Consider the following 12,267-nt stretch of genomic DNA (forward strand, 5'->3'; position numbering starts at 1 on the left):
TCAGGCATCCCAGCCCCCGGAGAAGAGAGCACAAATTGGGACAAAGGAAGACTTACCATCGGTTGAGAAAGACTGGGTCAGGGATCACCTATGGAAACTGGATCCTCACAAATCCATGGGCCCCGATGGGATGCACCCGCGAGTGCCAAGGGAGGTGGCAGATGTTCTTGCTGAGCCACTCTCCATCATCTCTGAAAAGTCACGGAGGACAGGAGAGGTGCCCGAGGACTGGAGGACAGCAAATGTCACTCCCATCTTCAGAAAGGGCAAGAAGGAGGACCTGGGGAACTACAGGCCAGTCAGCCCCACCTCTGTCCCCAGAAAGGTGATGGAGCAGCTCATCCTGGAGGTGATCTCCAGGCATGTCAAGGACAAGAAGGTTATCAGAAGCAGTCAACATGGATTCACCAAGGGAAGATTGTGCTTGACCAACCCGACAGCCTTCTATGATGGCGTGACTGGCTGCGTCGATGAAGGGCGAGCAGTGGATGTTGTCTATCTTGACTTCAGTAAGGCATTCGACACTGTCTCCCACAGCATCCTCACAGGCAAGCTAAGGCAGTGGGGGTTGGAGGAGGGGACAGTGAGGTGGCCAGAGACCTGGCTCAACAACAGATCATCAGAGGGTCGTGATCAGTGGAGCAGAGCCTGGCTGGAGGCCTGTCACTAGTGGTGTTCCCCAGGGGTCTGTGCTGGGCCCAGTCCTGGCCAACATATCCATCAGTGACCTGGATGTTGGGATCGAGTGTCCCCTCAGCAAGTTCCCTGACGAACCCAAGCTGGGAGGAGCGGCTGATGCACCAGAGGGCCGTGCTGCCACCCAGCGAGACCTGGCCAGGCTGGAGAGCTGGGCCCGGGGGAACCTCATGGGATTCAGCCAGAGCCAGTGCAAGGTCCTGCCCCTGGGGAGGAACAGCCCCCCGCACCAGCACAGGCTGGGGGGGACCTGCTGGAGAGCGGCTCTGCTGAGAGGCCCTGGGAGTGCTGGGGGGCAGTGGGGTGACCCTGAGCCAGCACCAGGCCCTTGGGGCCAAGAAGGCCAGCGGTGCCCTGGGGGGCATTAAAAGAAGCGTGGCCAGCAGGGCGAGGGAGGTTCTCCTCCCCCTCTGCTCTGCCCTGGTGAGACCACATTTGGAGTGCTGTGTCCAGTTTTGGGCCCCCAAGTTTAAGAAGGATGTGGAACTCCTTGAGCAAGTCCAGCGGAGAGCTACAAAGATGATCAGGGGACTGGAGCATCTCCCATATGAGAAAAGGCTGAGAGACCTGGGATTGATTAGCCTGGAGAAGACTGCGGGGGATCTTATCAATACCTATAAATATCTGAAGGGCGGGTGTCAGGGGGATGGGCTCTTTTTAGTGGTGCCCAACGCCAGGCCGAGGGGCAACGGGCACAAGCTGGAACACGGGAAGTTCCACCTGAACATGAGGACAAACCCCTTCCCTGTGCGGGTGCCAGAGCAGGGGCACAGGCTGCCCAGAGAGGCTGTGGGGTCCCTTCCCTGGAGACATTCACCCCCCGCCTGGACGCGGCCCTGTGCCCCTGCTCTGGGGGTGCCTGCTCAAGCAGGGGGTGGGACGGGGTGAGCTCCAGAGGTCCCTGCCAACCCCTGTGATTCTGTGGGTGTTGTGGGTGCAGGATGGGGACCCCGTGGCGGCGCAGCCCAGGCATGCAGTGCTTTCCCGCTCCCACACAGCGAGGAAACGTGCAGGAAATCTTCCTTGGCATGCCCCACCGGGAGGCCGGACCTTGCAGGGTCATCCTGTGGCACCGGCGCTGCGTCACAGGCTCCCTGGGCTGCAGCGGGCAGCAAGCCCAGCTTGGCAGGTGGCCAGCAGGGGCTGGTGGCACTTGGTGGTCCTTGGTGACCCTCATGCCTGGTGGGAAGATCCAGGAGGGCTGGGACTGAGCGTTACTGGGGGGAGGGGGGGGCTAGTAACTTGGCAAAAGCTGAGGGTCAGGGCCTGGGTGTCTGTGGTGGGGGTCTGGTGGACTAAGGTGGGGGGATTTGGGGGTGAAAGGGCTGGGGGTCTGCACAGGGGGTCTGGGGACAGGCAGCTGATGGGAGACTGTGGTTTGGTGGGCTGCGGGGGGCAAGGGTCAAGAGCTTGAGGGGGGCTGAGGTATGTCTCCCTGGGCTGTGCCCCTCCCATGCTGTGCACCGGGGTGAGCCGTGTCCCCCCATGAGGCTGAGCTCTGCCCCCTCCCCTGAGGGGGTCACGGCCACCATACCTCCCAGGCCACAGCAGCAGCCGGTGTGTGCAGGCAGAAGCAGAGACGCACACACAGGTAACGTGTGTAATCCAGATATATTTATAGGATTATTTTCCGAGATTACCACAGGATATTAGAAAGGTTATAAAGTCACATTGACGTTCGTTGTCTCCCTTTTATGTACATACAAGAACACAGCACAACAACACAGACCGTCCTCTGCCCTGCCCCGCTGCTGCCCCATGGCGTCTCCAGAGCTCCCTACAAATATGGCTTTCGTGTCTATTGAGAGTTCAGTGCCAGCTGGGAAGCAGCCAGAGCCTTGCCGGGGCTGGTGAGTGGGAGTGAACAGGCCTGGCTGCAAACGAGGGCCATGGGGTCCTGAATCCTCCTCAATCCCCTGGTGCGGGCCCTGGCTGCGTCCCAGTTCGGATGCCCTGGGTCCAGCATGGGTGACTGTGGTGGCACAGGGTGGACATGGGGCTGGAGGTCCCCTGCCTACATGGCCAACAAGGACCCCCCACTCCTGAAGGGGCCACTGAGGCCCAGGAGGTGACCGGTGCCCTGGGTTCTCTCAGCCATGTGGTGACACCGCCCAGCTTTGCTGGGTGATGGCAGGGAGGGACAGGAACCCGGTGTCCCCTCTCCCCGCACAGAGTGTCACCGCCCCAGCAGCACCACCTGCCCAGTCGCTTCTTCCCTCCGCAGTGTGGCACATCCACCATCAGCCACATCAGTGACACCATGTACCCACTGCCTCCTCGTGATGCTGATGGTGTGTGGCGTCACCCCCATGCTAGCATCAAGACGTAGCTTCTCACCCCTTCACACAACCCACATCACCTCCTGTACTTATGACACGGTGTCCCCAACCCTTCTTAACAGCCCTGACCCGATGTACCACAGTGCCATGCACACGTACAACAGGCCGTGCCCCAGATGCAACAGAGGGTGTACCCCATCACCCCCCCATCACCCTAACACACTCATGGTGTGGTGCAGCTCATAGCTGACACCCATCGTGCCCCCACTCGTAGTTGTGTACCTGTCCCTCTGCAAACCTGTGACACCGTGTATTCATCACCACAAAAGACTCAACACACTGAGTACCCCACCATACCCCTGGGCTCCCAAAACAGTGTTTCCCACCACACATCACACCCATGACACGATCTATTCATCAGGGCCTCAAACTCACAACGTGCTTTCTCCATCATGCCCACGACACGATGTGTCCCATCACGCCTTCCGCTGGCAGCACGGCAGGTCCCCCATCACTACACACTCCTGCACTGTGACATGCCCCATTGCAGCCTCATGAGACTGTCCCCATCAACCCTCGTGCTCATCCCAGAGCGCCTCCCTCTTCACGCGTGTGACCTGTTGTACATGTCACCCCTCACAGACGACACAGGCTCTCCCTTGCCCTGGTGCCCACTGGGCCGTGGGTCTGCTGCTCCCTTGCGTCTACCAAAGCCCTTTGGCTCTTGCTTGCGGACGCAGCCTTACATTCCTGCTCCCACCGCTCCCAGGACCTGCAGTGTCTAGGGCCGTAGCTCAGCCTCTCACGTGGGTGTAGCAGCACAACAGGCCCACCCAGGGTGAGACGCAGCCCACCCCTTGTTGACATCTGCCACAGGCAGCAGGTCCCACCCCAATGCCCCGCCCAGTCCCCCCCCCCCGCTGCATCCTGCCACATCCCATGCCACGTGGCACCTCCAAAAGGCCAAATCCTGACTTCTCTCACCAGGGCAATGTGGCGACCACTGGCACCAGCCCTTGAAGCAGCTCTGGAGCAGCGGCACTGGGGAGACACCAGCCACGGCCATGCCCATGCTGCCTCAAAGGGGCACAAATGTCCCCGTCCAACCTCAGCTCCCACCTCCCTTTCCCTAAAGACCAGTTAACCCCCCTCCCTCCTAGACACCCAGGCTGGGGCTCTCTTTGTGACCATCTACAGCATGTAGACTTACACTGAGATTAAACTGTACTTGATAACACGTCCTTGCATTTTTATTTGAAGGAATTATGTCTATTTGATAGTGGATCTTCAGCAAAGCATCAGGTCGCACATTCACACATGCTCAGTGTGCAGTGGAGTAGTTAACAGCATCGACATCTGCAGTGTTATCTCTGGCAGCAACTGCTGCATCCCTCGAAATGAGCTCGGAGCTACCATTGGGACTCCAGGCCAATGTCCTCCTCCAAAGAGATGGGAAGGGAGGAATAACATCGAGAAAACCCCAGGTTTTCTTCGCCATGTACCACGAAGGCTTCACGCACTTCTCTCTCAAGGTGCTAACACCCTGCTGCCCGCGTGCTCCTGGCCACGGTGAACCTAGTCACATCTGTGCATAGCCACAAATGCATCGCTTGCTCACACCTTGTGCCTGCCACCGAGCCATACCTCTTCTTCCTTGTCTGCTTGGTCCCAGCCCCCTTCCAGCCCACTTGTTCTGCGATGGCTTCCCTGTGGGCATCCTCCTTGTGCCACACGCTTGCAGGGTCTGGATGGGAGTGATATTACCTGCTCCATGGGCACCTGGTACCCCACAGTGGAGGACAAGCTCTTCGTCTACCTCCAAGGTGAGGTTACCCACACCACCACGGCCTTTTGCTCCTTCCTGAAGGGCTCTCCTCCTCCAGACAACCTGCAATCGAAGGAGTGCCCAGCCAAAGGGCAGCTCCTACAAACCCCTTGTGTCCAGACCAAGAGATGCTGGGAAGCTGGAAAATCTCATCCCGAGAGTGAGGGATTGGGCCTGGCTCCCAGGAGGTGTGGGGTGTCCTGCAGATGCTGGAGTGCATAGTCCCCTGCAGCCCTATCCTGTGGCTGTGTGGTTGGGGTGGGCCAAGCGGACCCTGGGGACGTGCTGGAGAGGCTGGGAGAGCTTCATGGTTTTGTCTTGCAAGAGATAGTGAAACGGGCAGGAGGTAAGGCAAGCCCCCTCAAACCTCCTTGGAGACCCCCGAACTTCCAAGACACTAAACCTGGGCATTTCAGCCCCTGTTGGCTGCAGCCCTTGGAACTGAGAGGGCAACAGCCTTTTCCAAGCTCACACCTGCCCTGGGAAGGGGCTGGGGAGGGAAAGGGGACAGACAGCTCCAAGCTCCAAGAAGCAGACCCTGGTGGTGCCCCTCTCTGCACATCTCCTCGGTCAGAAGCAGCTCAGGCCTCATGCTGCTCTGCACTGCTTGTGCTGGGGAGCAGGTCGTCTCCAGCTCAGCTCAGCTCCCCTGGTGCCAGCTCTGGTTAAAGCTACCCTCAGGGTCTAAACTACCTTTGCAGAGGCTCCGGGGACCCCAGAGGGGCCCAGCAAAGAGGAAAGTGGCGATGGCTGCAGGCCCACCGGCGCTCCTGGCTCTGCCCGGTGCTCCCAGCGCAGGTGGTCTCCTGCACTGAACATCTCAATAGATGGTTTAAATTGACACTTCCAATCTACGAATTTGTAAAATTGGGGCTTTTTCTCTGGATTCACCCCCAAACCTCTGCCCTCCCCCCTCCCGCTGGGGTGGGACTGGGGAGCTGCAGTGTCTGGCAGTTCCCAGTCTGTCTGGGGGGCTCAGCAGTTCCCACCCTGGAAGCTCACCCCCCTTCACACACCTACCGCACGAGGACAGCTATCCTCCCGAATGGACACTGTTCAACAAGAACCACCAAGGATAAAATCAGGGCGGGGGCCTAGGGTCCCTCCCCGTTTGACCCCAGCCACGGGCCGAGAACTCGGAGGCAGAGACGCTGCCTGTCAGCATCCCGCTGTTGTCCCACCAGCCGTGCTCCCTGTCCCAGCTGGGGCCGGGGCCATCACGCAGCAGCCGAGGCTGCGGGGAAGCAATGGGAATATGGGTCCCGGCTCTCAGTGGGAGGCACAGGGTGAGTGTTTGTGACAGAGGGGCTGCGCAGCTGCCCCGAGCTTGCACCAGAGCCTGGACCTGATTTTATCCTTGGATGTCAAAGAAACCAAAATGGAGAGAAACAAAGGAAAGAGCTACATCGACCCCAGCCCAACACCCCAACCAAGGGCCCAAAGCAAAGAGCAGCCACGAAACCAAAGCAAAGGTCCAAAGGAAGAAGGAAAGTCGCTCACTCACTGGTTGGTCTGTGTTTTGCGCGAGCGCCGGTCGCAGGGATGGAGGTGCAAGCAAGCAAACGGGGCCGGGGCTTTCGCTGTTCATAGTAATAACTTTTTGTACAAGTTCAAGAAGAAGCATCATGTCTCAGGCCGGTCGCTCTCTGCTCTCTGCCCCGCCATCCCTCTGTCCGTCTGTCTGCCCGTGCCAGGCGTGAGAGAAAATCTGTTGGGTTGAGTGGGGTTTGTGGTCTGGTTTCCATTTCCATCGGGGTCTGTTAGCTCCATTTCTCACTCTCTCTGATGCCCCTAGATGAAATACTCCTTCTTGTCATCTCCACCGGCTTGGCCGCCCTCTGCATTGATGATGGCCGTGTCGGCGTCTGGGGCATCGTCCGACCCCTTGGCTTCGTGGGTCAGGTAGGTACCTGGGTGGGGAGAGGGGGGTCAGTGTCACAGGGGAGCCCTGCTGGCACCCTGCTCCCACGCAAGCAGGGGGAGGCTGGGCTGCCTGGAGGGACCCCGGTGGCACAGCCTGAGAGCTGGCTGGAAAGCGGAGGTGAGAGGAAAGTCCTTTGGGTTTGGCCTGAAATGGAAAAGTCACCGGTTTCCCTGGGACAAACCCTGCCTGGGGACCGAGCCTCACACGGGCTGCTCCAGGCTTTCACGGTCATCTCTAGCCAGAACATGAAACTGCCTCCCCCTTCACAGGCAGCAGCCCTTGCCCGCGTCCCCAGGCACGTCTCCTGCCCTCCCCACTGCCTGCTCCTCCCTGCATCCCTGTTCCTGTTCCTCCTCAGGAAACTGAAGGGTTTCTCTGCAAAACTGCCATCTGCAAGGAGGCTCCAGCTCCTGGCTGCCCCTGGAGCCAGCACAGCATGGGGCAGAGATGGCAGCTCTGCTGGGCTCAGAGGGCAGGGATGGGGGGCTCTTACTCACACATCACCTCTGCTGGGTTTTGCCGATGTCTGGATGGGACCGTCTCCCCGTGCCTTATGCATGTACCTGCCGGGCGGATGAAAAGTCCAGGGATGGGGAGGTAGAAATGGTGGAGGGGAAAGAGGAAGGCGGAGGGCTTGAGGGATGGCAAGAAGGGCAGGGAAAGGGAGAAGGTGGGGTCAGGCACAGACGGGGACAGCGACACAGGCAGTCCTGGGGCGGTGGGTACCAAGCCATGAAGGAGAGATCAAGAACTAGGGTAGGAGCTGCCCCCACCTGGTGCTGCCCAGCTTCAAGGACTCACTGGGACATCTCCACGCTGGGTCGGTGCCAGCTTGGGCACAGCAAGCCCCAAACCCAGGAGGGCTCCGCTGGCTGCGCTGGGTTTCTCCAGACACGGGGCAGGCCTGCAGGACGGGGAGCTGCCTCCCTTCACCCCTGCCCCACACTGCCCACTTGCTTTGGGGATGCAGCCCTGCTCCCAGAGACCCACCGAGGTGGGAGCACACCCAGCGCTACCTGCTCCGACGCAGCACAGGGGTCTTGGCCCCGTGCCTGCTCTGTACAGCTCCCCCACCCCGTACCTTTGTGTCTGATCAGGTAGTGTCCCAACACGATGAGAAGACTGAGCAGGAGGAAGACAATGACAGCAACCACCCCGCCGATCACTGCATGGTACGTGCTGGAGGTCGAGGGCACTGGACTGGCATCTGCCCGGACAGCAGAGGGAGAGAAAACAGAGAGAATGAGCTGCTGTAGGCCCTGCTGCATGGCAGAGGCTGCTGCTCATCCCATGGACCACTCAGAGCTGCAGACGGGCACCTCGGAGGGCCCAATCCTGCTTGGCTCGGTGCCATCAGCTCAATCCTGCTGCAGACGAGAGCTGTCGAGGTGGGAGCAAGAAAAGGGAAGGCAGCAGGGGAAGCAAGGAGTGGGAAGCATTGGCCACCGGTGCCAGCTCCTGCAGGGGGTGAGATGAGAGGAGCCCTGCCGGGGCAAGAAGGCAGCCGAGAAGAGCTGTGATGGGCAAACCCATCCCTGTGCCCAGCTACCTGCGACGTGTCCCAGCGAGCAGCACTGGTAACATGCTTTGCGCAGCCTATGGTACCTACCTTCAGGTACAGCCACAGTCCCACTGCCCCAGAAGGGGAGGCTGGGCACACACTGAAGCCAGGCTAGGCTCACCCTTCCCCTGTGCTGTGCCAGCAGGCGGGTGATGTGCAGACCGGCACAGCCACACATTGCACCCCAGGAGGAGGCAGCACCCCAAGGCAGGCGGGACCTAAAGGCCAGTCTTGAGTCAGCCGCATCCTGTAGCGCAGCCTCCTCTGGGATCCTGTGCTAGCTGTGGTACGCAGGACAATTCCTCCTTCCAATCCACTCTCATCATGCCCCGTCAGCTTATGGGGGACGGCAACAGAAACGTTCAGAGGCGGCATTCGGATAGGACATGGTGGGGAAGACAACAGGGGAGGCAACAGGGCAGAGGGACTGCATCTCACATAGACACAAGGCACAGGTGGCAGTTCACAGGTAGCTGCTGCCACAGCCTGCCAGGAAGAGCTGGAAGGACCATTACGCAGCCCAGGCTCTGGGTCCTCGGCTCTTTCTGTTGCGTACCACCACCCTGAAGTGCTGAGCTAGTGGCTGCAGAGTTCATACGCACCAAAAAGCAGCTGCACAAGGACTGGAGCCTGGCTGGGCACCTGGGATGTGGCAAGGGTGTCCCTGGCCCAGGGCTGGGCCACCATCCTCCTGTGAAGCTTCTCCCACTGGGCTAGGGAGCAGTGGGTCCGTAAAGAGAGAGAAAAGGAGCTTACGGTACCTTGGATGGGAGCTGGAGTGAAGGATGAAGCGGTGGCCATGGAAGCATGAGAGATGGGCTGGGAAGGGCCTGGCGGAGGGGCTGGAGTGGAGTGAACGTGTGGGGTGGGGAGCTGGGAAAGATCTAGGGAGGACGACAAAAACACAGGGACACAAATCAACCCCAGGAGGTGCCAGTGAGGTGTGACAGAGCCCACTGGAGGGGACCTTGGCACCCCCCAGCCTGATGGGACCTGTTCTCAGCAGCTCTTTCCACAACCCCTTTCTTGGCCATGGGTCCTGCTCCTCTTCTCCTGCCACCATCCTCTGGGACACACTGCCATGAACATCTTCCCCCATCTCCTACCCTGCCAGCATCCCCAGTCACCCCTTCCTCTGTGAGGGACCCCACTAGGACCCTCCTACCTGGGAGCCCTGGGACTGCAGTGGCTGGAGAGTGTCACCCACCATGAGGTGCCACCTACAGCTTCCTACGCACGCCCTCAGGGAGCGCGCCGTCCCTGCTCTCCCCCACTGCCAAGCGAGGCGGCCGCTGCAGCAGGCAGGCTCGAGGGCTCGGCGGCTCCTCCAGTGATGGTGCCCGAGACCCGACTGGCTCTGGGGAAAAAGAGGGGGGACTTGACAAGGGGAACCAAGCCTAGATGTGGTGCTCCTCTGCTGGGGGCTGTGACACCAAGTGGGTGAGAGACACTGGTGCTCTGGGTGCTGTGTGCTTGTGGATGGTGTCAAGTGCCCTGGATGCTGCTGTGAGCCCATGGATGGGTGCTGAGCACCCTGGTGGCTGCTGTGCTCCTGATGGGTGCAGAGGGCTCTGGGTGCTGCTGTGTGCTCACAGCTGGGCTCAGGAACCAGCTCCCTGTGCACACCCCACACCCAGAGGGATGGGGGGGACGGACACAAGGGGTGACGAAGGAATGACTGCACAGGGTTGAGCATTTATGAGCTAATCCTGGGCAGGCAGAGGGACTCGGGGACAGGGTGCCCAAGGTGCCATTGCTGCCATGCGCTCCCTCTACCCACAGCCACGTTGGAGGGGAAGGATGCCGCGAGTGCCTAAAACAGGAGGAGAGGGAAAGGGGGTGGGAAAGGAAAGAGCTGGAGCATGTAGGAGTGCTAGAAGATGGAAAGTCCAAGGCTGGCAGAGGAGAGAAATGGCAAGACATTTGGCAGAAGAGGAGGATAACCCCAAAAATCCAAGGCCAAAACTGCACAAAACTGCAGGGAAACAGGCTGCTACCAACACAGGAATGCTGCTGGGCAAGGGGCTGGTACTGAGCACAGGAGCCAGGGACGGGCTGGAGAAGCACTGGCAGCCCCATGCAGCACACAGCTCTGCTCCACGTGACACATGGCACTCGGATGTAGCAGGGCACAACGACAGCGAACACGGCAGCAGAACACAGCTAGAGCACCATGCAGGGAGGCAGCGGGTGCTGCCCCTTCCCACATGAGGATGGCTGTTGAGTGGTGATACACTCTGGGGACATGGGATGCAATGCAAGCCTGTGGCTCCAGCAGCTCAGGGCAAGCCACGGAGCCCATCTCCAGAACATTGGGACTGGGCTGCTAGGGCACCTTGGGGTTTTGGTGGGGTTGGTGCCATCTGGAAATCCTCTTTGGCTCATGGTGGCAACACGCAGAGGCTTCCTGCCTGCAACAGGCTCAGGAGCACCGGCCCTTCCTCCTGTCCCAGAGGCTCTGGCAGAGTCCTGCCTGCAGCCCCTGCAGTTCCCCCATTGCACCCTCTCCTACTCCCCATCAGAGGCAACAGGGACTGAGCTCAGCCTGGGCCATGTCACGTCCCTGCCCTGACCCCCCCAAACTGCTCTCTGCCCTTCTCAGCCTCAGGCAGCAGCCCTGCACAGCACAAGGACGGACAGGATGGGGCTGGATGTAGCCAGAGGAGCCAGGGATGCAGTGCTCTGCCAGCGATCGCACCAGGACCCAGCTGTCCCCCTCCCTGCCAAAGGCCCCCTCCCACCACAGCCCTCCCTGGACCCTTGTGCCCCTTCATGGGGAGATGTAGCTGGGATGGAGGTGGCTGTGCCAACCAGCAGCTGCCAGAAGAGGCCGGGTGATGCTGGGTGCCCTGTGGCTCCACTTACCGCTGACATCGAGGTTGTACTTGGCCACAACACTGCCCATGGAGCTGGTGGCTGTGCAGACGTAGGTACCGCTGTCACTCTTGTTGAGGAAGGGGAAGATAAGGACACTGTCGGAGCTCAGCTGCAGGGGTGTGTCACTGCCCTCCTTCTCCCACAAGAACTCCTGGGGGCTGAGGAACAGGACGTTGGTGAGGCACCGCCACCCTCCCCAGCACCCTGGGTGGACTGGGGCAGGGCAGAGTCCCTGGCTGGGCAGTGGAGGGGGCAACAAAGGTGTGGGAGTATTTAAGCAGGAGGGAAATACCCCATTTAGAGATGAGCCGGGATGGATCTGCTGCTCCAGGGAGAGGACAGGGACTTTGCCTGTTCTCTGCAGGGTGCCCGGCCCTGAGCCCACCCAGCGCTACCTGCGACGCCCTGCCCAAGCTCTGGGGAGAGCTAAGTGGTGGGAGCCCTTGGGAGCCTGGCAGTGGGGGGACAAGTTGGCCAGGGCCTGGCAGGGCTGAGCAGGAAGAAGGTGGGGGGGGCCCTTACATGGGGTTGCCCTGCCCATCACACTGCAGCTGGAGCTTCTCGCCTTCCCGTGGGTACTGGGGATGCGGCTCGATCTTTGCTGTCGGCTTGTCTGAAAAAGGAGGAGAGGCACAGTTGAGTGACCACCTGTCCCTGCCCCACACTGTGCAGGGGCCTGCCAGCACCCCAAAACCTTGCACCTGCACCCTGCCTCAACTCCAGCGCTGTACGTGCAGAGGTGCAACATGAGCGCGCTTGTGGGTGGTTGGGTGCACTGGGGTGGGGGTCAGCACTCTGAGGGGTGCACAGTGCAGCTCCCACATCCCTCCCCCTGTCATCACAGGGGAGACGCAAGACTAGGGGAACAGGGACAGGCAGGACATGGGAGTGCAGGCAGGTAGCAGGGTTTGGCAGAGAAATCTCAGGGAGATGGGGACAGGGACAAGCAGGGGAAACCAAGGGCCTGCATGTGCAGGGTAAGTGTCACTGTGCAGTGCCCCTACGTGTGACGGGGCTGCTGTGTATGCACGTATGCCTGATGGCTATACACTCATGTAAATGTAGGGCCATGTGTGTGATCTCTGCTGAACTGTGGTGATGCTGA

The 12,267-nt window shown here is 60.2% G+C and overlaps 1 protein-coding gene across 6 annotated transcripts in view; it reads right to left on the reverse strand.

Moving 5' to 3' along the window:
- The window catches only part of LOC142048265 (cell adhesion molecule 3-like), a 34,727-nt gene that overhangs the window by 6,276 nt on the left and 16,184 nt on the right, over positions 1 to 12,267 (reverse strand). The window contains exons 6-11 of one of the 6 annotated variants that reach the window (XM_075074976.1): positions 11,685 to 11,775; positions 11,151 to 11,320; positions 9,047 to 9,169; positions 7,806 to 7,931; positions 7,222 to 7,287; positions 2,289 to 6,710 (exon numbers count right to left, since the gene is read on the reverse strand). In XM_075074976.1, coding sequence (XP_074931077.1) covers positions 6,592 to 6,710; positions 7,222 to 7,287; positions 7,806 to 7,931; positions 9,047 to 9,169; positions 11,151 to 11,320; positions 11,685 to 11,775 — 695 coding nt within the window. In that variant the 3' untranslated portion in view covers positions 2,289 to 6,591. Of the gene's footprint in view, positions 1 to 2,288; positions 6,711 to 7,221; positions 7,288 to 7,805; positions 7,932 to 9,046; positions 9,170 to 11,150; positions 11,321 to 11,684; positions 11,776 to 12,267 lie in introns of those variants that run through there. The other 5 variants (XM_075074978.1, XM_075074977.1, XM_075074979.1 and 2 more) reach the window with 5 other exon arrangements.

This window comes from Phalacrocorax aristotelis, chromosome 25 (genome assembly GCF_949628215.1).
Source record: "Phalacrocorax aristotelis chromosome 25, bGulAri2.1, whole genome shotgun sequence".
Taxonomy (NCBI): domain Eukaryota; kingdom Metazoa; phylum Chordata; class Aves; order Suliformes; family Phalacrocoracidae; genus Phalacrocorax; species Phalacrocorax aristotelis.